Source organism: Talpa europaea (genome assembly GCF_964194135.1).
Source record: "Talpa europaea genome assembly, chromosome: 8".
Classification (NCBI taxonomy): Eukaryota; Metazoa; Chordata; class Mammalia; order Eulipotyphla; family Talpidae; genus Talpa; species Talpa europaea.
In genome coordinates this window covers 53,154,877-53,178,708 of record NC_140075.1, presented here as the reverse complement: position 1 = coordinate 53,178,708, position 23,832 = coordinate 53,154,877, and the positions used below count along the sequence as shown (strand labels likewise).

Here is a 23,832-nt window from a genome sequence, read left to right as displayed (position 1 = left end):
AAATTATGCAACAGAGATTTATTTATGGCTTAGGAAGTAGGATTTTCCTTGATTTTTGCTCCCTTAATTTAGAAAAAGTTGTGAAAATACAGAAAAGCTAGAATAATATAAAAACTACCAAGGGCACATGTTAATCTTTTATCTTCTTTGCTTCTTCTCTATCATATATATGTGTCTGTCAGTGGCTCATAATATCAATATAAGAAAGCAAGCTTCAAAGGTCTAACATCTTTAAACCAGGAGAATCTCCATGAGGGTGAACTGAATTATATTATACTGTGAGGTCCTAATGTTTTATAGTACAGAATCAATACATACATATACACACACATCTATGTCTGAAACAACAAAAACAACAAAAAATAAATGTTTATATTTGAAAAATGTAAAATAAAATATTTTGTCTTTATAGTTATTATCTATAATATAAAATTTAGTATTTAAATTTATATATATATATACACACATATATTTAAATAAAACAAACAACACATTAAGTGGAATTGAAGTCCTCACCATATTTCTTTTTGGCTCATTCCTCTCTCCTTGTCCTTTCCCAGAGGTGAACACATTCATATTTAGCCTGGACCCTTATATCCAATAAATATATTTGTTTGTTTGAACTCATAATAATAGATGTTTATTATCTAAATACTAGTTAACATTTAGTGGGTCTTAACATAGTGGTTATCATGCCTGTCTTGAAATAATACATTTATTTGCTGAGAGAGGCAATTTCAGCAACCTCAAACCTTTGAACAAGAGTCATGAAAATAAAGGCCTTGGATTTCTCAAAACAATTACTGTAAACTGTACTGTGGTTTATTATTTTATTCTTTGGATCCTTATGATCCTCACTGACTCAAACTCATTCAACTTCTTGAGTTTCAGTTATTTGGAAGACTGAAAAGGCTCTTAAAATCAGAGCCAGTAGAAGCAGACAGGATAGCAGAGGCAACAACTGCTGTCTTGAGTTTGAATGAATCCACAAGACCCCAGAAGTTGGTTACCCACATACATGACATTGCATAGAGAAATGTGAAGTTATATTAGGAAGGTACAGATACAGTGTCTTTTAGAAAGATTTCCTAAAAAATGATTGAGATTTTTAAAAATTGCTAATGCTCTGGGGCCTGACAGTCTGATTCTCTGTATCCCTGTAAAGTGGGAATAATAATACATGCATCTTCCACTTTTTGAAAGTTTGAGTCACACTACTTCAATTTTGCCAGACATCAGTACCTATTTTTGCTAACCAAAGGAAATCTAAAGAGTATTTTCATTTTTACAACAAAAGGTGAAAGTGAAATGGTGTTGAGCATTGAGTTTTGCAGCAGCTGTTATAGAGGCAAATGCACACTCTGAACAGAGTGCAGCCCCAGCAAGCTCCTTCCCAGGAAACTGCTTTCTATGGACTATGTATGTATCATCTCATTTATGCTTCTGCTGTGTGTTAGTGTGCTTTTTGGTTTTATTGGATATGATTTGGTAGGTTACTTTTTGGCTCTGGAATGTTCACAAAGTTCCATATGAATCAATGGTAGTTACTTCTTTGCTTTATGCCATTTCTACTCAAAAAAGATTTCATAGGAATGCTCTACTTTCAAATAGTGGCTGAAACCTGTAGTACCTACTGCATAAAATGCTGTGAAAATAAAATGAGAGGATCCGTGCTAAGCAGTAGAAATAGTACTAGCACAGAGTAAGCACACGGTAATGTTTGATACTAGTAGTAGTAGCAGCAGTTGTAGCAGTTGCAGCAGCAGTAACAGCAAGTAATAGTCTTAGCCACAGTAGTAAGTAATAGGTGTAGTAGTAGTTTTAGCAGCACTGGTAATATTTGGAAAACGAGCCGGTGTGGAAGAGTTCATAACCTCTGTATGTGGCTAGAGCACAAACTCTGGGGCCTCTCTTTACTATCTGGATCCTCTGCATCCCTTTGCCAGCTGTATAGACCTAGGGGCAATGACAGTACAAAGGACCCTGGGGGTGTGGTGAGCATTCAGTAGGGACTTAAAGTGCTAATGCATTGCTCTCAGAACACATTCAATGAACCTCAGCTATTATAAATACTCCAGATAAATACTATCTTGGTATTTTTAAAGCTCACCCAATTTTTAAAGTGCAAAAGCAAGCTCAGAATTTCCTTAGAGCAAGAAGTGAAGGGAATCCAGAGGGAGGATCTAATTACATTGATTAGTTTATCTAAGAGCAATTTGTTTGGGTTAAGAAGGACTATATGCAATCGTGGTTGTAAATACAGCCCTGTCTAGTCACAGCTCTGCAGGATTATAAGGAGACCAAAAGGTGAGTTCTTTTCTTCTGAAAAGGGGTTACTATCCTCCCTCTAAAATTCTTACTGAAAAAATCATTGTGAAAGAGAGCCCTAGAAGGGGCTCTAAAACCAGTGAATTACAATGACAAATGCTTTTTAGTTCCAAAGTACTTGCACACATACATAGTCAACTAATCTATGACAAAGGAGCAAATAATATGCACTGGAATAAGGACACTCTCTTCAATAAATGGTGCTGAGAAAACTGGACTGCCACTTGCAAAAGAATGAAACTGGTCTACTACATGACACCATACACAAAAACCAACTCAAAATGGATAAAAAGCCCCGAATATAAGACCTGAAACCATAAAATATATAAAGAAAACATAGGCAAAACACTCCATGACACACATCTCAGAAACATCTTTGAAGACTCATCACCCGAAGCAAAGAAAATGAAGGAAAAGATAAACAGCTGGGACTACATCAAACTGAAAAACTTTTGTACAGCAAAAGACACAAAATGAAGAGACACCCTGCAGACTGGGAGAAAATATATGCACTCTACACAACTGATAAGGGACTAATGTTAAAGATCTACAAAGTGCTTAACAGCTCAACAAAAACAAAATAAACAACCTAGTCAAAAAATGGGCAGAAGAGTTAAAGAGACACTTCTCCAAAGTGGAAATGCAGATGGCAAACAGGCATATGAAAAAATTGCTCAATATCACTTATAATCAGGGAAATGCAATTAACATCACAATGAAATACCACTGTACACCAGTAAGAATGGCCCATATTAAAAAAAAAAAAAAACTGATAACAACAAATGCCGGTGAGAAAGTGGAGAAAAAGGAACACTCTTACACTGCTGGTGGGAAAGCAACTGGTCCAACCACTATGGAAAGCTGTGTGGAGGACCCTCAAATTATTAAAAATGGGTCTACCATATGACACAGCAATTCCACTCCTAGGAATCTACCCAGGGGACTCAAAACATTAATTCAAAAGGAACATTAATTCAAATTAATTCACATTAATTCAAAAGGAACATTAATTCAAACATTAATTCAAAAACATTTAATTCATTTGTTTATTGTAGCACTATTTACAATAGCTAAGATACGGAAACAACCTAAATGCCCCAAAACAGATAAATGGATCAGAAGAAGATGTGAGATATATATATATATACAGTGTAATAATGCTCAGCAATCAAAAAAGATAAACTCATGCCATTCACGCAACATGGATGGGGTTGGAAGGTATTACGCTCAGTGAAATAAGTCAGAAGGAAAAAGAAAACTATTGAATGGTTTCACTTATAGGAAAATCAAACTTATGGGGAACAAGGGGTCAGGAAAAAAAAGACAAAATTAGCAGGCAAACTATAAATCTGAGACATATAGCAGGGAAGGGGCAGGGAGAGGGGTCAAAACAGGGGAGACTATGGTGACAATTTACGGTGATTTGGTGGTAGAAATTTTATGGGGATTACACCTGAGGGAAGAAATTAAACATTATACAAAAATGAACAGTGATGTAAAATAAATAAATTAATTAAATAATACAAATAATGATCTTAAAAAGACAGACAAACAAAAAACAACAAAGTACTTGCACACACATGAACCCGTCTAACCCTAATAGATATTTATGAGAAAGCCATTATTATCTCCATTTGTCAGAGGAGGAAAACTAGGTAGAGAGAACCGCTCAAAGTTTCTCAATTAGTAAAAGGAGAGTCCAGCTCTTTCCTGCTTCAAGTTCAGAACTTGCATTATCACGCATGGTGCCATGGAAGGTTCACTTGCTGGCATGTACTGCCACTGTGGGGACTGTTTCATTTCTCCAACTTTCTTGTTACCTTATTTATTTTATGCCTCTTGGCTCTAAATTCCATGCCCTTACCTTCTACATCATATATGCAGCGTGTGTGTGTGTGTGTGTGTGGCATGTGTGTACACACACACCCATGCACACACACACAAACAGATGCACACATGCTGGAGTAAAATTGATTTTTTTTCGCATTTTATTTTTTAAAATGTATACTTTTAAAAGATGAAAATATTAGATTGAAGCTAAAGACATGTGATTTCAGCCAAATTTTGAGTATAATTAACCACTTGTTTGGACTGAAGCTTGGGAGTAATTCATCTTCAACATGGGACCAAATGCTATTTTACTTTAAATGAACCCATTTTTTTTCCTTTCTGAAAACATAATCTAATTTCTTTTATTAAAAGAACAAAAAAACTTTTGTTGCCATCTCCAGCTGTCAATCCCGCCTCCCAGATTTTTGCCCTGAGGCAAAAGGAAGGGACATCAGGTGTCAGATCCCAAATTTCAACTAGTTACACAAATTACAGACCTTCCTGTCGTGATGTCCTCTTGACCTTCTGCTTTTCCCCTACAAAGAAGGATGCGACACAGTTTAAATCAAAATGACTCTCATGGGCAATTTTACAAAACAAATGAAAGGCATAGAATCTTGCCCCCTCCCTCCCTCTTTCCCCCACTTCCTCAGCTTCCCCTGCTGGGCCAGCCTGTTCCCTTTTTCCAGGCAGGCAGGAGCCAAAAATTAGAAAAGACCTCTCCTGCCCCAGACAATGATGCTCTGCTTGCCAAGAGCCCTGTTTGCTTTGAAGAAAGAGTTTGACAACGTAAATATTTACAAAAACAACTCTGGTCAACTGCCAAGTCCCATTTCTAGGGGAGACATGAAGTATTTAAAGAAAGGGTTTCTCTGTGTGGGACCACACTGCCCAGTGGTGGAGACTGATCCAAGGTCTGTCCTGGCCCTGTTATGTGGCCAGGCACATCACAGTCTTTCTCTCAGCCTTTAATTTCCATGCTAGGACACTTTTCACAGAGTTTATGAATAACTGTACTTACCACTGAAGAGTCAATTCAGAAATGTGCCGGTTTGGGATCACAAGAAAGAAGAATCTTTAAGTATTACTGCTACTAACAGTAGGAGAAAGCCTTGTGAAGTGGACGGAGAGGATATTAAAAGCAAGACCGACTAGCACTCAGAAAATATGTCATCAAAAAAAATTTGTTTTGAGGTAGACCACTTACTCCTTAAAACCTAGTCATATTGGTGTAACCTGTAGATCTGCTGTCTATAAAATGGTGGAACTTGAGAACTTAAACATGGTGAGAATCAAAACAGGTGCCCCTGCCTGTTCCCATTATGCACATTAGCGCGTGGCCTTCGCACAGTCTGTTAAACAGCTGAATTTGAAACAATAATGGTGCAGGCCAAACACTAGCCTGAAGGCCTGTCTGTCTTGGGATTTGGCCATTTACACTGATTTTTTTCTTACCCACATTTTTCATGAAACACAAATATTTGCCATGGCAACTGGGGTGTCACATGACCTGCTGCTACATAAACAGCCTGGCAATCTCTTAAGGGGAAATAGCCCACCAGTGCTGAAAATACAGTGACAACAGCTTGAAGATCTGGGCATTGAAAGGTCTGGGAAGAACAGGTAACAGTTTACTATGTAGATGCAGTAGGATTAATTTCTTCTCTGTCACTCTCCAATTTCTCTCTCTCTCTTTTTTAAATGGGAGCAGCTGTAAACATGACCACATAGTGTAAACCCAGAAAAAGATACTGCCAGCTGTCTCCTTTCTATGGTGAAAAGTTTCAATTATCAAGGCTGTCTGTGGCTCATAACCATGAGAAAGCAAACTGCAAACATCCAGCACCTTTCAACCAGGAGCATCTCCACAAGGGTGAATTATATTGTTTTGTGAGGTCCTAATGTTAGAGAATACAGAATTCCTTCCCCCATCCCATTGAGGTATCCTTGCCAAATTGGAAAACTTGCTTTTTTATCCTATGCTTAAAAACAAATGAAAGACAGTAATGCCCCACACTAGCATACCAATTACTACAATAATAGAGATTGAATCCCAGATTCCTGGACTCTAAACCAATTAGCTATATGGGTTGACCCAGTCATTTCATTAATCTTGAAATAATGAGAAATGATGAAGGTTTTTAGCTCTCACTTATAATGTCATGGTAAAGCTTACTTGTCTAACAACTCTTCCCCCTTTAATCAAAAGCATCCCAACAGCCGGTAAAACAGTATTTATTCCTATGTGAAAGGTACAACTCTATAGTGTTACCAAAAACCACACTGAAAATAGTGCAAATAAGAATGTTCTTGGTTAGTTATAGGAATACCTTTGATTTTCGTTTCTTGGAAGGGAACTTTTTCACTTCTTGGATCAGCTGTGGTTTCTGAGGTAAAGCGAAAGAAGCTGTGGATGGAAGTGATGAGTGTTACCTGGTTGTATCATTGGGTGGATGCTGTTGGGTTTACATCTTGAAATTCAAGTAGTTCTATCACTTACTGATTGTTCATTATCTTTTTTTTTCTGTACCAATTCAATGAAACATTTGTGATCATTGATTCCAAAAAGAAAGTCAAAAACTTAAGAGGGCAACAGATCAGCTCACCTTATGCAAACTGCCTGGATGAAAAGGCAAGATCTAAAAGCAGGCAATTTAGAGACTAACATTTGTCTTTTAAGATATTTCACTATAAGATTTCTATAGCCTTAGCTCCAAATTTATATAAAAGGTAAATTAATATAATACATATCATGGAACTATTTCATTGTATAGTCATTAAAAAGATGATTCTAAAGAACTTAAATGACTTGGGGGAAATAATATGAGTGAAAAACAGTCCATATTATTCTTGAAATTCATTCAGTCTTTAAGCAACAACTTATGGAGGACACATCTGACCCACTGGGGTGGGGGTAAGGCAGGCTGGTAGGCCTACATACTAGTCAAAACTTAGGAAAGAAATTACGTCTCTTCTTGTTTCCTGGTAGCAAAACTCAACTGCCCTTAACAAACAGCCCATGTCTGACATTCTCAGTGGGGGGGGGGGGGGGGACATTCCTTACACCACTCTTTCCAATAAAGAAAACAAATAATTTATTAAAATAGATGACTGAGTCAAGGAAGTGAGGTTTTTTGTTCCAACTTACCTTTTTAGTTCATCCCTTTCTGTCAATTCCATAACAACAGTCTTAGAAAGAATCAACAAATATGGATCAAATGCAGCAAACCTCAGCATACAATTTAGAATCCCACCTTAAGGTGTCAGTTTTCTTACATTACTTCAAGTGCCTACAAGGAGTATCTTAAGCCATCTCTGAAAAAGTTGTATCAGAGTCTTATTGCTAAAACATGCCTCCACAAAAAGGATTAGTATGTTGCATCTGACCAACCAAGACTGACCGCCATTTTAGTTTTCTTGCTTTCCAGCGAACCTTCCTGACTCTCCTCTCCCCTTCCCAAGCCTGGGCAGTTGGCAATAACCTATGAAGACTTCATTTTAAACCTATCGCAAGTTTTTGTTTTGACCTCTGTGCTCTTCTGGACCATTGCCTGCTTGGACTGTGCACTCCCACTGCTGAAGGCCAGTTCACACCCTGCATCCAGGCTGCTTTGAATCCACACATTCGTCCATTTCTGTTATCTGCAACTTTGGCACATTTTTTGTTTAACTTTTAGGTGTCTGCAGACAAGTAAGATTTACGACGAATTTCCATAGTAACCGAGAAGTTTTCAAGTGGTCATAGTTTTAAAAAAAATTTTGTAAAATTTTAAAGAAATTTGGCAGGCTAAAGATCTAAAAAATTTGTAATTTCACATGGATAATCCTGCTAATGGTATCTCTGAATTTTTTTAGTTTTTCTTAGTTACCTGCAGAAATTATGTCATTAAATTATAATTATGTATAGCCTTGGATTTTATGGCACACATCCATTTGAAGAATGTGTCTGCATCTTCAACAAAACTGTATCCTATGACACTTATTTGCTACTCAGGTTCCTGGAAAAATCTGTATGATAAATTTTTACAGAGTTTGTGTCGGGGGGAGAAAATCTTGCCTTTCTGGACCAACTCATATGCTTCTGTGGTAGTTACTGATAACATACTAGTGAGTAGCTATCTCCTTTTTCTTCTTTGCTAATTTTAGAACCACAATTATTTCACATTAATAATATACCCAGCTCCCAGGGCTGCCAGATTTAGCAGAAAACAAAAATAAAAAAGATATAAAAATATGCACCAAATATTAAATCTATTTAATATCCAAGAAAAGAGTAGAATTTTCATGAATTGATTGACCAAGCTTATTTGAAAAAGTATTAAAAGTATCACATCCCATCCTAACCCTAGCCTTATCCCTATCCCTGTCCGTGGGCATTCACTTTCCCAGTTTTGTAGCTAACAGTGGCCATGTGACCAGTGAGATGTAAGGGGTAGTCCATTCAAGGGCTTCTGTGAAGAGACTGGTACTTCTATTTTTCCCTCTTCCTGCCTAGAATGTAACATTAAGATCCAGATCTGCAGCAGCCATCTTAGAGCCATGAGGTGGCAAAGCTTGAAGATGAAATCAAACTTGCTAAAGAAGGTGAAGCAGCAGGAGCGCCATCGTGACCCTGAACAGCTTCACCAGCCCTAGACTACCTACTTCTTCATTTCTTTTGTTGAGACAAATGAACCTCATTTTTGAAGCCACTGGTAGGTAAGCTGCACTCATGTACATTCCTGACAGATAACTCTCTCTCCCTTCTTCTCACCATTCCTTCTTTGTCCTTTTGGGTTTGCTAAAGCATCAGGACAAAGTTTAATAGTGGTAGCAGTAATGGTTATCCTTGAATGATCTCCACTTTTAATGGAAAAAGAATGCTTCTAAAGTTTCACAAAAAGACATTGCTAGCTGTCTTCTTTCTATGGTGAAAAGTTTCAATTATCACAAGACTATTTTACTGTAGGGAAACTTTTCAAGGTGGCAATTTGGATAATTAACTGAAATCTTTCTTCTTTTCTAATGTAAGCATTTAATTTATAAATTTCCTTATAAACACTACTTTAGCAGCAGTCTACAATTTTTTTTTTTTTTTGTGAGACCCTCGCTGGTGGCCAGGGAAAGACCCGGCGCTGCAGAGGCTGCAGGCAGCCTCGAAGCCCAGCGCTCAAGCGCTGCGCCACCAGGGGAGGCCCAGCAGCCTACAAATTTTGACATATAATTTTCATTCAATTCAAAATATTTTTAAATATCTCTATGATTTCCTCTTTGACCCATGGGTTATTTAGAAGTGTGTTGTTTAATTAAAGTATCTGAGATCTTCAGATATTTTTCTATAATTGGTTTTCAATTTAGTTTTGTTATAGTCAAAGAACATACTTTGTATAGTTTCAATTCTTTTAAGCTTATTAAATGCAGAATATGGACTATCTTGGTCAATGGTCCATGTACATTTGAAATGAATGTGTGTTCTGCTATTGTGTTTTAATATTCTATAAATGTGTTAATGTTGGTTGATAGTGTTGATCAAGACTTCTATTTTGTTACTGGTTTTATTTGTCTCTTTGTTTACTAGTTCTATTGACTATTATGAGAAGATTGTTGAAATACCCAGCTAAAGTTGTGGATTTGTCTATTCTTTAAAGTTTTTTATGTTTGCTTTATGTTTTGAATCTGTTGTTAGGCACATAAACTTTCAGGATTATTATGTCTGATTACTGAATTGACCTTTTTATGATTGACATCTGTTTCTATCTGTGCTAATAATGTGTCTTGTTTGTTGATGTTGATGGATCCAATACATTTTTCTTTGATTATTTTTTGCATGGTATATAATTTTCACCCTTCTTCTTATTAATTTTTAATTTACATAAAAATATTATTGAGTGAAGCATGTGCATAAATGGAAGTGAGAAAATGTACCCCCAAAGTTATATAGATACATAAACAATTAATACATTAATTAAAAAATATTGTAGTATATTTGACATATAACAAGAAGTGTATTTCAGGCGTGCAACCTAATGATAGTTACAAAATCTTTTTCTTGTGATGATAACTTTTATGATTGTACTCTTAGCATTTCAAATATGAAATACAATATTGCCAACTAGATGGTCACAAAGCTATACATTATAATTCCTACCACTTATTTATTTATTGCAAATGTTTTCTCCCACTTTATTGGTTGACAAAAATAGACTTTTTAGAGCGGTTTTAAATTCACAGCAAAATCCATTAGAAAATACAATTTTTATACATCCATTGCCTTCCACCCCCACGTGCACACCCTCCCTATCAACATCCTTCTGTACCAGAGTGATATATTTGTTATAATTAATGAAACTATATTGACACATCATTGTCACAAACTCTATAGTTTACATTTGAGTTCACCCAATGTAGAGTTTTGTATATTCTATGGGTTTTGACAAATATTTAATGATAGGTAGCCCCCATTGTAGTACAATACAGAATAATTTCACTGCCCTAAAGATCCTCTGCACTCACCTTCCACCAATCTCTGGCAACCAGTGATCTTTTATTTATTTGTTTATTTTTATTTTTTTAAAGATGTATGTTTATTTATGCACCACTTATTTATTTTGTAACTGCCAAGCTTGTGCTTTTTGACTCCCTTTACCCATTTCGCCTACGTTCTTCAGCCCTCCACCTTTGGAAACTACATATTTGTTCTCTATACCAATGAGTCTGATTATTTTTTAAAATTCTGCATGTAAGTGGGATGATATGGTATTCATCTTTCTCTGACAAATTACTTTTAACTTACATTTAATTGATGACCTTTCCAATCATTTATTTTTGAGTTCCATCTCTGGCTCCAAAGTGATTGCCCATCACATCTGTATCCCAACTATCCAGAGAAGAAGGGAAAGAAAAGGGGAGGCCATGCTCCTTTCCTCTTAAGGACATAAACCAGAAGTTTCTCTTTCTACTCTGCTTTCATCCTCATTGTCCAAAACATGGTCGCATGGTCCACCTAGCTGAAAGGAAGCCTGGGAAATGTTGTCTTCAGTCTAGCTGACATGTGCCCAGCCACAACTCTATTACTGTGGAAGTAGGAAAGAATGAATATTGAGGACAACTTGCAGACTCTGTTCTAGCCCACATCATATGATCCTTGTCTACCTCTCCAGCCTTAATAGCCTAACCCTTCTACTCTCCCTTGCTCTTGGCCTCCCAGTCACAGTAACCTTCTTGCTCATTCCCTTCTTAGTCTTCAGAGTCTTTGTATCTGTGCTGTCCTATATTGGAATGCTCTTTGCTAGATATTTATATCACTGGCTCCTTTTCATCATTTGAATCATAACTCAAGCCTCATACATCTTCTGAAAGGCATTCCATGATCCTTCCCTTACAAAGTAACCATCTCCTATTTATATCTAATCCATTTTTAATAGTACTTATCACTAGCTTAAATTTTCATTTACTTACTTGTATATTATTCATGTCTTCTGCTAGAATATAAGCACCATGAGACCAGAAATGCTGTCTGATTTATTCTTTGTTGGATCCCAGCACTTAAATGCTATCTTAGATAAAGCAAGAATTCAACAAGTATTTGTTGAAAAGATGAATTAATTTAGCTAAAACCACTCGTAAGCAGGAAAGCTGGGGCCCAGAGAAAGTAAATGACTTGCCTGAGGTTCTACAACTAATTAGTAGATTCCCAGGTTGGTGCTTTTCTCAAACACCTTATTTCATCCAGATTCCTCTTTGAAACCTTCTATTATCTGATGCCCCATTAATCATTAGTCTGAACTCCTACAGCACTAAACTTTAATATCTATTTGGTTTTTAGTCCATTCTACTTTGTATTATTATTCATTTTTATTATATCTGTTTTGTTTGCCCAACTACACTGTACGTCCCTTGAAAATGCTGGCATGCCTTGTTTGCTGTACTTTGCTGCACTCAGTAGATACTGTACCTTTTACAAATTCAGACACCATGAATTGCACCTACATATATCATGGCAAACTTAATCTATAAATGGTGTGTGTATTCTCTCTGCTTCACTGGCCATTACCCAATCTCTCTCTCTCTTTCTCCCCCATACTCTTAAGCTTTCTTATTCCTTGAGACATAGCAATACTGACATTGGGTCATTTAATAATCCAACAATGGCCTCTAAGTGTACAAGTGAAAGGAAGAGTTACACATATATTACTTAAATCAAAAGCTACAAATGAGGAAGCAGAGTGAGGAAGACATGTCAAAACAAGGCAACACAGGTTGCATGGCCTTTTGCACTGAATAGTTAGCTAAGTTGTAAATGCAAAGAAAAATTTCTTGAAGTAAATTTAAAGTGTTACTTTAGTGAGCACATGAAATATAAAAAGTGAAACAGTCTTTTTGTTGATATGAATAAAGTTTTAGTGATCTGTATAGATCATATCAGTCACAGGATTTTCTTAAGCCAAAGTCTAATCCAGAACAAGACCCTAAATCTCTTCTACAAAGTCTGAGAAACTGTGGGGAAAAAAGTGAGGAAACTGTAGAAAAAAAAATTAAAGCCAGCAGAGGTTGGTTCATGTGGTTAAGGAAGGAAGCTATCTCCATAAAATCACCTGTGAAGCAGCAAGTGCTTATGTGGAAGTTGCAGCAAGTTGTCAAGATTTTTATTTTATAGAGGTATCTAAGTAACAGACTTTCATAGCTAGAGAGGAAAAGTCAGTGTACAACTTCAAAGCTTCAAAGGACAGGTTGATCCTTTTGCTAGGGGTTAATGGAGCTCGTGACTTTAGGTTGAAATCAATGATCATTTATCATTCTCAAATCCCAGACCCTGAAGAATCATGCTAAATCTACTTTGTGTTATGCAAATGAAACCATGAAGTCTGGATGATAACACATCTGTTAAAAACATGGCTTACAGAATATTTTAAGGCCACTTTTGAGAGGTACTGATCAGAAAAAAGAGAAAAAGATTTCTTTCAAAATATCACTGCTCATTGACTATGTACCTGGTCCCTCAAAAGCTCTAATGGAGTTGTACAAAGAACATAATGTTGTTTTCATGCCTGCTAACACAGCATCCATTCTGTGGTCTATAAGTCAAGGGGTCATTTCAAACTTCAAGCCTTATTATTTAAGAAATACATTTCATAAGGCTAAAGCTGCCATAGGTTATGATTCCTCTGGTGGGTCTGGGCAAAGTAAATTGAAAATGTTCTGGCAAGGGTTCACTATTCTAGATGCTATTAAATATATCAGTGATTCATGGGAGGAAGTCAAAGTATCAATATGCATGAACAGGAGTTTGGAATAAGTTGTTTCCAACTCTCATTGGATAACTCTGAGGGGTTTGAGACTTCAGTAGAAGTGATTGTAGATGTGGTAGAAAGAGAAAGGACTAGAAGAAAGAAATAGAATTAGATGTGGAATCTGAAGATGTGACTGAACTGCAGAAACCTCATGATCAGAGTTTAAGGAGTAAAAAGTTGCTTCTTATGGATGAGCAAGGAAATTGGTTTCTTGAAATAGAATCTACCCCTGGTGAAGATGCTGTGAACACTGTTGAAATGACAGCAAAGAATTTATAAATTACTTTTAAAACTAGTACAGGGTTTGAGAGGACTGACTTCAACTATAGTGCATAAAATGCTATGAAATGGCATTGTAAGCTATAGAGAAATCTTTTGTAAAAGGAAAAGACAAGAGTCATTGTTGTCTTACTTTAATAAATTACCATACCCACCCCAATCTTTAGCAACCACTATCCTGATCAGTCAGCACCTATTAATACTGAGGCCAGATCCTCCACCAGCAAATAGATTACAACTTGCCACTCAAATGATAGTTAACACTTTTTAGCAGTAAAATATTTTAAAATTAAAGTATGTACATTTTTGTAGACATAATGCTATTACACACTTGATAAACTGCAGTATATGTTAATGTAACTTTTACATATTCTGGGAAACAAAAAGCTAATTTGACTCACTTTGTTGTGATATTTGCTTTGTTTTGGTAGCCTGGAACTAAACTTGCAACATCTCTAGGTTTACCTGTACAACCTTTTAACATGGAAAAGTACAGACTCTAGAAAAATGTCTTATTAACTAATATTACTTTATTTGGTACAGTTAAATTCAGAATCATTACAACTTTCAATTTGTCCTGTTATTGAAGATAAAAGTTGAATACTAGAAGACTAAATTTTGGTGGGAAGTAATTTCTGTGTATCCCCAACCAACTTAGCATATAGTTGAGACTTGACTTACAGGAAGTTGGAATCGTAAGTGATTCATGAAAATTATGCAGAGGAGCAGCTCTGGGCAAAATGGGTGGATTTTGAAAGGTAATCTTTGCTGTTGGTGGAATCAATCCTCGTTCTATCATACTTAAAATCCCTAAAAAAGAAGGTTAGAAGAATATGAGTTTAACTCCAAACATTTCCATGAAGTCTGAGCTCTATGAATTTCGCAAGTGTAACTTACTCTATTTATCCTCGTATTTGTGAGAGTACATATAATGCCTTAATCCTTTGCCTGAAAAAATAGCTATAACACATGTTTATTTGAACCTCATATTCTAACCCAAGGGGAAAAAAAGGCATTTCAAATAGTGATATTATGAAATAACTTGTACCAAGATAGTTCATTTCATTGTAAGGTAGAAATATAATTTCAAGGCAAACTAAAATTTATTTATAATTATGATATTTTCAATTTCAATTATTGATCATATTCTTTTAAAAATTCAGAGAAATCAGGTGTGAAATCTTAACAATTAAGATCTTTTGTTCTTCAAGAAAGAAAATCAATGTGCTTGAAATCACTGTCCTATTGGTACAATGAATCATATTTTGTAGAGGAAAGTTATTTTTAGATGTTTCTCCTATCACAAGAAGATGTGAATGACCTAATAGGTTGTTTTAGTGTAACTGGACAATATGGTTAATTAATGCAACGATTTTACAATACTTAAAACTCATTCTGTGTCAGTATGGCAATAAGGTTTTGCCAATGCTTTTTAGGGACAGGATATACTGTTTTAAAAAAAGTAAACAAATGACTAAGTCAATGAATAATTGAACAAACTGCTGTCTGGACCAAAATCTTTCATTTAGGTAGATCTATTGTATTGAAACTAGAAACCCAGGAACTTGGGCAGTGCTTGACATAGCTTCTGATAGTGCTTTAGTTTCTTGGTGCTTTCATACAAAGAAGGAAAAGTAAAGAATTCTGGGTATACAAACTATGTGCCAAGACGGATTAAGTTTAAGAAGCTGGAAAACATTGTAACAGGGACAAATATTATTTCCATTTGCCTTCTGACCTCTAGTAAGTATATAATGTTATTAAGCAGGTTAGTCTAGTGTTCTAGGAATTCAGAGGAATGATCACTGAGGGATTAGAGAGCTGGCAGAGACCTCACTTGTAAAACAATGATTCCAAAAAGAAATCTTTAGTGTACTTACCACAGAATCATTTGGTGGGAGACTTTCTCATTAAAAATGGAGACTCCTGGGCCCCACACCAGGCTTTTGTGATTTCCTGAGGTCAGGATCTGGGAATCTGCATTATTCAGGCCTGACGAGATGCTTATACATGGTAAAGAACCTCTAGAATTGGAGCCTGCTAATCTATCTTTAAATAAGCATTCCATGTCAATCTTTGTTATTTTTTGACTTAGGAACTACTGATCCAGAGTATAACTCTTCAAAGCCTTTTTTTGAATTAATACTTCAGGTTTGATTTTTATAGTTACAGCTTTAAACTACTTTAAAATATTGACTAATTATTTGATCTCACAAATATTTCCACCTATAAATATCAAACCTCATTTCCAAGAATTACACATATTTTGCACTTGTGAGAAATAGAGCTCCTTCTAATTCAATATATTTCCATAATGTAATGGAAGAAAAATTTACTTCTACCCTTCTAGATTTTTTGGCTGGTCTAACAATTAGTTAGAGTCTCAGAGATTATCTGAAAGTAGTACTTGAGCAGTCAAAAGTAAAATCTTCACAACTCTGTAAAGATTAAGGTTGATTTATTTAAAAAACTGATTGTAATGAAAATAAGTCATTTGTAGATATGAAAATAATTTTTTCTGTTGAATGGACACTCTTCCTTCTCACAGAAAAGCCAATTTTGTATCAATTCACTGATTTATTTCAATATTCCTGATCTACAAGTATGTGTTCTTTGGATTTTCCTTTAAAACATTTGTAACATGTTTTGTATTTTTAACAGCTGTGACATCTTATAGACCCTCTCTTTCAACTGGCAGGTTAAATAAGCAAGATATTTTGACGTGTTCATTTTATATTGGCATGAGAGTCATGATTTTACCTGTTTTTGAAAATTATTTGTAATGCCATTGTGTCTTTAAATCTTCTGAACACTTATTTTCTTGTTGAATCAATTAGGAATTAGAAGTTTATTTATTCTGTCATTTCTTCAGCCTATATTTTTTAACTGCCTATTATGTGTCAGGAACTATGCTTGGATGCTGGGGATAGAGAGACATCAGGGACCCTCTAGTAGTATAGAGATGATATTAAATGAATTCACAAATAAATTATAATTACAAATTGTGATCATCTGTGAAGGAAAAACACAGATGCTTGAGAAGTGAGGCATTGTAAAAGCCTGATGTGTTTGCCCTAGTAAGGATAGAGAGAAGTGCCATTTGTCTGGAGTACAGAGAAAGCAGAGTGAGATGTCAATGGAGGTAAGGTCCAGGCCTTGTTTGTAAGTTTAGAGTCTATTCTATAATCAGAAAGAACAACTCTGAGGTCACATAAGGCCTGAACTGAAATTTAGTTTGTGTACTATAAGACTTATATTCATAACCATTGAAAAAGAATAGAATTGAAAGTTTTGGAGTTTTTTGAGAACTAGAAGGAGAAGAAAAAGCACTTGGAGTATGATCTACCTCCAATAGGAAAGGCAACATAAAAGATAATACATCTCCCAGAAGTGGAAAAGAGATGGGGAATAGAGAGCTTAAGAAATAGTAGAGGAAAACTTTCCCAAACTTGGGGAAAGAACTAAATATAGCCACCTAAATGTATATTTCCATGATGTAACGGAAGTCATTATAATAGTTACCGTAATGGTCACCTAAATGCATTGACGCCTAACCAAGACACATAGTAGTAAAACTACCAAGAGTTCAAGACAAAGAGGAATATTGAAGGTGGTTAAGAAAAATGTAGGTAATTTATAAAGGTGTTCACATCATGCTTTCATCAGATTTTCAGCAAATACTCTATAGACCAGGAGAAAATGGGATGATATATTCAAAATATTCAGAGATTAAAAATTGCCAGCCAAGAATACTATATTCTGCAAAACTCTCATTCAGATAGGAAGCATATGAAAAAAAAATAAATGCTTGCCAAGATAAACAAAGGACTTTGAAGGACATTGCCAACACTAGAGCTCCCCTACAAGGAATGTTGAAAGGAAGTTTCCTATATAAATCAACAAAAATGAAAGCAACAAAAAATTCAACAAGGAAATAAATAGAACCAGAAACTACACACAAAATGGCAGTAGTAAGCCCTCATATCAATGGTAAATAGACTTAACTCATCAATTAAAAGACACAGAGCAGCTAGTTGGATTAGAAAACAAAATGTAACTTTCTGCTATCTCCAGGACACTGTTTCTGAGCTCAAACAATAAACATAGGTTTGAAGTAAATGGTTTGAAAACATTCCTACAAGCAACTGGTGCCCCAAAAAAAGGGCAGGGTCAAACACACTTATATCAGATAAAATGGACTTCCAGCTGTAAAAGGTGACAAGAAATATGGATAAAGATTATCCAATGATTTATGGATCAATTATGATGAATCAGGAATGCATTCATCAACATATGAGGATCAAAATGTATAAAGCAACCATTAACAAACCTCAAAATAGAGATTGACAGCAAGATAATAGTAGGAGGAAACCTCAACAACCCTCTTACATCATGGACAGATGAACCAGTCAGAAAGTGAATAAAGAAACAGCAACTTAAAGCAAGGCATTAGATCAGATGGACTTAATAGACATCTACAGGGCATTGCATTCTGAGACAGCTGGCAACACATTCTTCTCAAATATGCATGGGACATTCTCGAGGATAGACCACATGTTGGGTCACATAGTAAATGTTAATAAATTAATGAAGAGTGAAATCACATTGTGACTTCTCTGACAACAATGGTATCAATCTAGAAATCAACCACAAAAATAAAGCAGGACAGGGCCTCCCTTGGTGGCGCAGCGGTTGAGCGCTGGGCTGCGAGGCTGCCCGCAGCCTTTGTAGCACTGGTTCGTTCCCTGGCCACCGGCGAGGGTCCCACCAAAAAAAAAAAAAAGGCAGGACAGACCTCAAACTTGTGGAAACCAAACATGCTACTGGTCAGAGTAGAATTTTAAAAATACCTGGAAACAAACAAAAATGAAAACACTAGCTAGTAGAACCTATTGGACACAGCAAAAGTAATACTAGGAGGGACATATATAGTAACACAGATCCATATCATGAAACAAGAAAGATCTCAAATAAATAATTTTCTACCTTAAGGAACTAGAAAAAGAAGAACAAGTGAAACCAAAAGCCACCAGAAATACAATAATAATAATAATTAGAGCACAAATAAATGAAATAGAAATTAAAAAAATGAATGTATGAGGCCAAATACTCGTTCTCTGAAAGATAAACAAAATAAACAAACCTCCAGGTTAGGCTCACTAAGAAAAAAAGGGAGAAAACTCTAATAGAATCAGAAACAAAAGAGAAGTTACCAGAGACAGCTCAGAAACAGGATCATAAGAAACTAGCATGAATTTCTTTATGCCAATATATTGGGCAACCAAGAAGAAATGGATAAATTTTTAGAGATATACAACCTTCAAAGAGTGAATCAAGAAGAAATAGAAAACCTGAACAGACCAGTTATAAGCAAGGAAATTGAAGCAGTGATCAAAAGTCTCCCAAAAAACAAAAGCCCAAGACCATATGCTTTCACTAATGTTTTCTACTACATGTTCAAAAATAAACTAGTATCTCTCCTTTTCAAACTCTTCCAAAAAAGCTGAGTGAGAAGAAATGCTTCAAACACATTTAATGAGGCCAACATTCCTCTGATATCAAAATCAGACAAAGACATTACAAAAAACCTCTAAACTAATACACTTGATGAATGTAGACACAAAAATCTTCAACAAAATCTTAATAAAACAAATTCAACAATACATTAAAAGGATCACATATCATGACAAAGTAGCATATTTATTCCAGAGATGCAATATGGTTCAACATATGCAAACTGGTCAATGCAAACTTATTACATCAACAAAAGAAAAAAAAAATCATATGACCATAGCAATAGATGTTAAGAAAACATTTGACAATAATGCACATCCTTTTATAATAAAAATTATCAGAAAAAGGAATAGAGAGGTACACCTGAAAATAATAAGGGCCATGTATGACAAATTCATAGCTAACATCACACTCAATGGTGAAAACTGAGTACTTTTCTTCAAAGATCAGGTACAAGATTATGATATCCACTTTCAACTCTATTTTTCAATATAGTACTGGAGGTCCTTGCTAGAGAAATATGGTAAGAGAAAGATATAAAAGGAAGCCCAAATTGTGAAAGAAGTAAAACTATTGCTCTTTGCAAACATGAGATATACATAGAAAACCCTAAAGAGTCCACAAAAAAAAAAAACTTTAAGAAATCATAAATCTGAAGTGGTAAGCCACAAAAATCTCTCACATTCCTAAACACAAACAACAGTCTCAAAGAGAAAGAAATGAAGAAAACAGTCCCATTTATAGTTGCATCAAAAAGAATTAAATACCTAGGAATAAATTTATCAAAGTGGATGAAAGACCTATACAATGAAAACTATAAGACATTATTAAAAGAAATAGATGACACCAAGAAATGAAAAGAGATTCCATGATGTCAGATTGGAAAAATTAACATTGTTAAAGTGGTCATCCTATCCAAAGCAAAACATAGATTCAATGGAATCCCTATCAAAGTTCCAATGTCATTCTTTAAAGTAATAGAGCAAATATTACTGAAATTTAGATGAAATCACAAAGGATCCCAAACAGTAAATCCTGATAAAAAAGAGCAGCGGTGTCACACTTCAGACTTCAAATTATACTATAAAGTATAGTAGCTGAAACAGTATGATAATTGGACTAAATATGGAGACACAAATGGTATTAAGTCCAGAAATATACTCACACTTATTTGGACAGTTAATTTATAACAAAGGAGCTAAGAATATACAATGCAGAAAGAAAATTCTCTTCCACAATTGGTGTTGGGAAAACTGGACAGTCACTTGCAAAAGAATGAAGGAGACCACTACCTCACACCATATAAAAAATTAAATAAAAATGAATTAAAGACTTTAATGTAAGACCTGAAACCATAAAATACTTAGAAGAAAACATAGACAAAACACTGTGATATCAGATTAAGAAGATGAAACTGACTCCAATGGCAAGGAAAACAAAAGCGAAAATATACAAATGGAACCACACATCAAATGAAAAAGATTTCTGCACAGCTAAAGAAACCATTATTAAAGTGAAAGGACACCCTACTGAATGGAAGAAAACATTTGCCCATCAAATATCTGACAAGGAGCTATATCCGAGATATACAAAAGAACTCATACAACTTAACAAAAAGAAAACCAGTGAAAAAGTGGGCAGAAGATCTGAGTGGACACTTCTCCAAAGAAGACATAGAGACGGCCATATGAAAAATGCTCATCATCACTTATCACGAGGAATTTTAAATCAAAACCACAATGAGATACTATCTAACATCCATGAGAATGATCCATATCAAAGAAGACCAGAAACAGAAAGTGTTGGTGAGGGTGTGGAGAAAAATGAACCTCTTACACTGTTGATGGGAATGCAGACTAGTCCAATCCCTGTGGAAAGCAGTATGGAAGTTTAAAAAAATATTTAAAATAGATCTACCAGATGATCCAGCAAATCCACTCTTATGTATTTATCTGAAGAATGCCAAAATATATGCACAACTATTTTCACTGCAGCACTATTTACAATAATCAAATTATGGAACAACAAAATGCCAAAGGACAGATGAGTAGGATAAGATGTGGTACATAATCACAATGGAAAACTACTCAACTTTAAAAAAAAAAAAAAGATTGAAACCTTGCCATCTGCAGCAACATAGTTTGAACTGGAGGGAATTAGCTAAGTGAAATAAGTCAGAAGGAAAAAGACAAATATTGGGTGACTCCACTCAGATGTGGAAATAAAAAGACATAACAAAGGAACAGACAAAAATCAAATATGACTGTAGAATTGAAGCTGCTAGCGGGGACTGGTGAAGGTACGGGTGAGGAGAAAAGGGCAGAGAGAATCCAATGGCCTCAGGTGGAGGATTATAGACATGATGTGGTAACATATATCTGATGAGGCGTGAAACTATACCCCTAAATGATACATGATGATATAAATCAGTGTTCCTTTGATAAAAATTAATTCAATTAAAAAAAAAAGCAAGAAATAGAAAACTTGCTGGAGTTACTTAATATTCCCAGGGAGTAAATATTATGTAAACTAACTGAAAGCATGTGTCATACAGATTTCTGAGCAACATTGGCTTATCAGTAGGAAAGTAATAGTTGTAGTTGTGGAAGCTTAACAGATTAAGAAACTTATATTGGGTTCTTTTGCATTTTGCCCTCTCTCTAACACCAGGTCAGCCGGCAAAGGATTACCCAAGTTGCAAGACGTAGATTTTGACTCTCCAGATGCCCAAAGAACCCTTGAGAACCAACTTTAAATTACTTCAGGCAAGAGATAGAAAGTGAGATAGGGATAATTAAAGACTATAACACTTGGTTATTTTTGCGATCCAAAAGAGGATCCACTTAAACATTCTTTAACACTTCAGACAGTTAAATTAAGCAGCAGGGATACATATGAGATTTACACTTAGGACTCTCAGTCCTTACTCATTCACTTTTCATTTATGTATTCATTCAACCAAATGTAGTATTTCCAAAATGTTTGATGTGGTTGTACACACTGGAGATACTGAAATAAAGATGATATGACCTTATCTTCTAGCTTTTAAAAACTAGAAATGCCTGATTTCTTTTTTTTAATTTTATGTTTATATTCCCCATACAATTGAGATCCCCTTATTTTGACCCCAATCTCTCCTCCCCCCCCCCATAGTGTATCTCTGGTTCATAGTTGTTTGGGGATTTTGATTTTTGATTTTTGATTTTGATTTTGATTTTTTCTTTCTTATAGTTATTCTTTTCCCTGGTCCCTTATTTAGGTTTCCTAGATTCCTGCTATGAGTGAGACCATCCGGTATTTTTCTTTTTCTTTCTGGCTTATTTCACTGAGCATGATCCCTTCCAGCTCCATCCATGTTGCTGCAAATTGCATATATTTATCTTTTTGAATGCTGAGTAATATTCCATTGTGTATATGTACCACATCTTCTTGATCCAGTCATCTATTTTTGGGCAAGAAATGCCAGATTTCTCAAAGACTGGAATTTACATGAAGATAAGCATGGTATAAATGCTAATTACATGAGTTCTGACTTTATATTTTTGCATAATAGCATATTGAAATAAAAATTTAAATGCTGCCAGAAATAGCATCAAACACTATCTTCTTAGATGCTTGAAAAATTCTAATATCACTTAAACACAATAATAATTTTAATATGTATCGCCAACATCTAAATCAATATTAAATCCATAGAATGATGGAAAGTAATGCTAGTTGGTCATCTAGTCCAAACTTCTGTTTTTCAAACGTGAGTCCTCAGGCAGACTGAGGATTTGACTTACCTGAGTTCACCAAGGAGAATTACTGGCTGAGCCAGAATTCAATTCTTCAGATTCAGGTCCCCAATCTCACTTTAATGCTCTTTCTCTTACATATTTAAACACACAAAATAAGTTATTGAATCACTAACCTTTATTGGCATCCACTCGTAGGACTGGTATGGGGCTGAAATAGGAATTTATTCGATGATAGGTTGGCGGAACTGTGAGTTTAGATATGGTGGACCCTTTGATTAACTTCTGAACCTTCACCTAGATTAGCAAAAAATTGTTTTCAGCAGACATTTTTGCCTTCACAATGAACACAGTTTCCTTCTTGTAAACAATAAATAAGATTATGAATGGTTTCATTAAGTTTTAATAAAGTAGCAATATCAGTTCCAATTTTATTGCTCATGAGTACCCGGTGCTATTGTCTACTGTCAGGAGTTGGTGTAATTTAAAATAGTTAATTAAATCCAATTAACATGTTGTGATTTCCACTATGCAGAATCCATATAGTAGTTCATAAAGGAACTATTAAGATTTTGTTCAATTTTAATGACTACAATATAAAAGTGCTAAATCTTGACAGAGGAGGTTTTGAATACAGTAAAGTTTTGTAAAGGCACATTTCCCAGGAAATAAATGTTATTTTTGAGGATAAAAACAAAACCTGAGAGAATTTAATGATAAATATACCAGTCAATATTAACAGGTTAAAGGTGAACTCTGAGTAGACTCTTGCAAATTCCAGAAATGGTTAAAGAATGATGTCTAGATCAGTTACAGTAGATGATTACTTTCTCTAAAGCCATAAAATACTTTTATTATAGTTGTGAAATATGAAT

At 35.2% G+C, this 23,832-nt stretch overlaps 1 protein-coding gene across 1 annotated transcript in view; it reads right to left on the bottom strand.

Annotated features, from left to right (window-relative positions):
* IQCH (IQ motif containing H) overlaps positions 1-23,832 on the bottom strand; it is a gene marked incomplete at both ends in the record, with an annotated part of 190,358 nt that overhangs the window by 107,633 nt on the left and 58,893 nt on the right. Inside the window, 4 exons of the mRNA XM_084241286.1 lie at positions 4,656-4,694; positions 6,489-6,565; positions 14,388-14,516; positions 23,134-23,254. Coding sequence (XP_084097412.1) covers positions 4,656-4,694; positions 6,489-6,565; positions 14,388-14,516; positions 23,134-23,254 — 366 coding nt within the window. The remainder of the gene's footprint in view (positions 1-4,655; positions 4,695-6,488; positions 6,566-14,387; positions 14,517-23,133; positions 23,255-23,832) is intronic.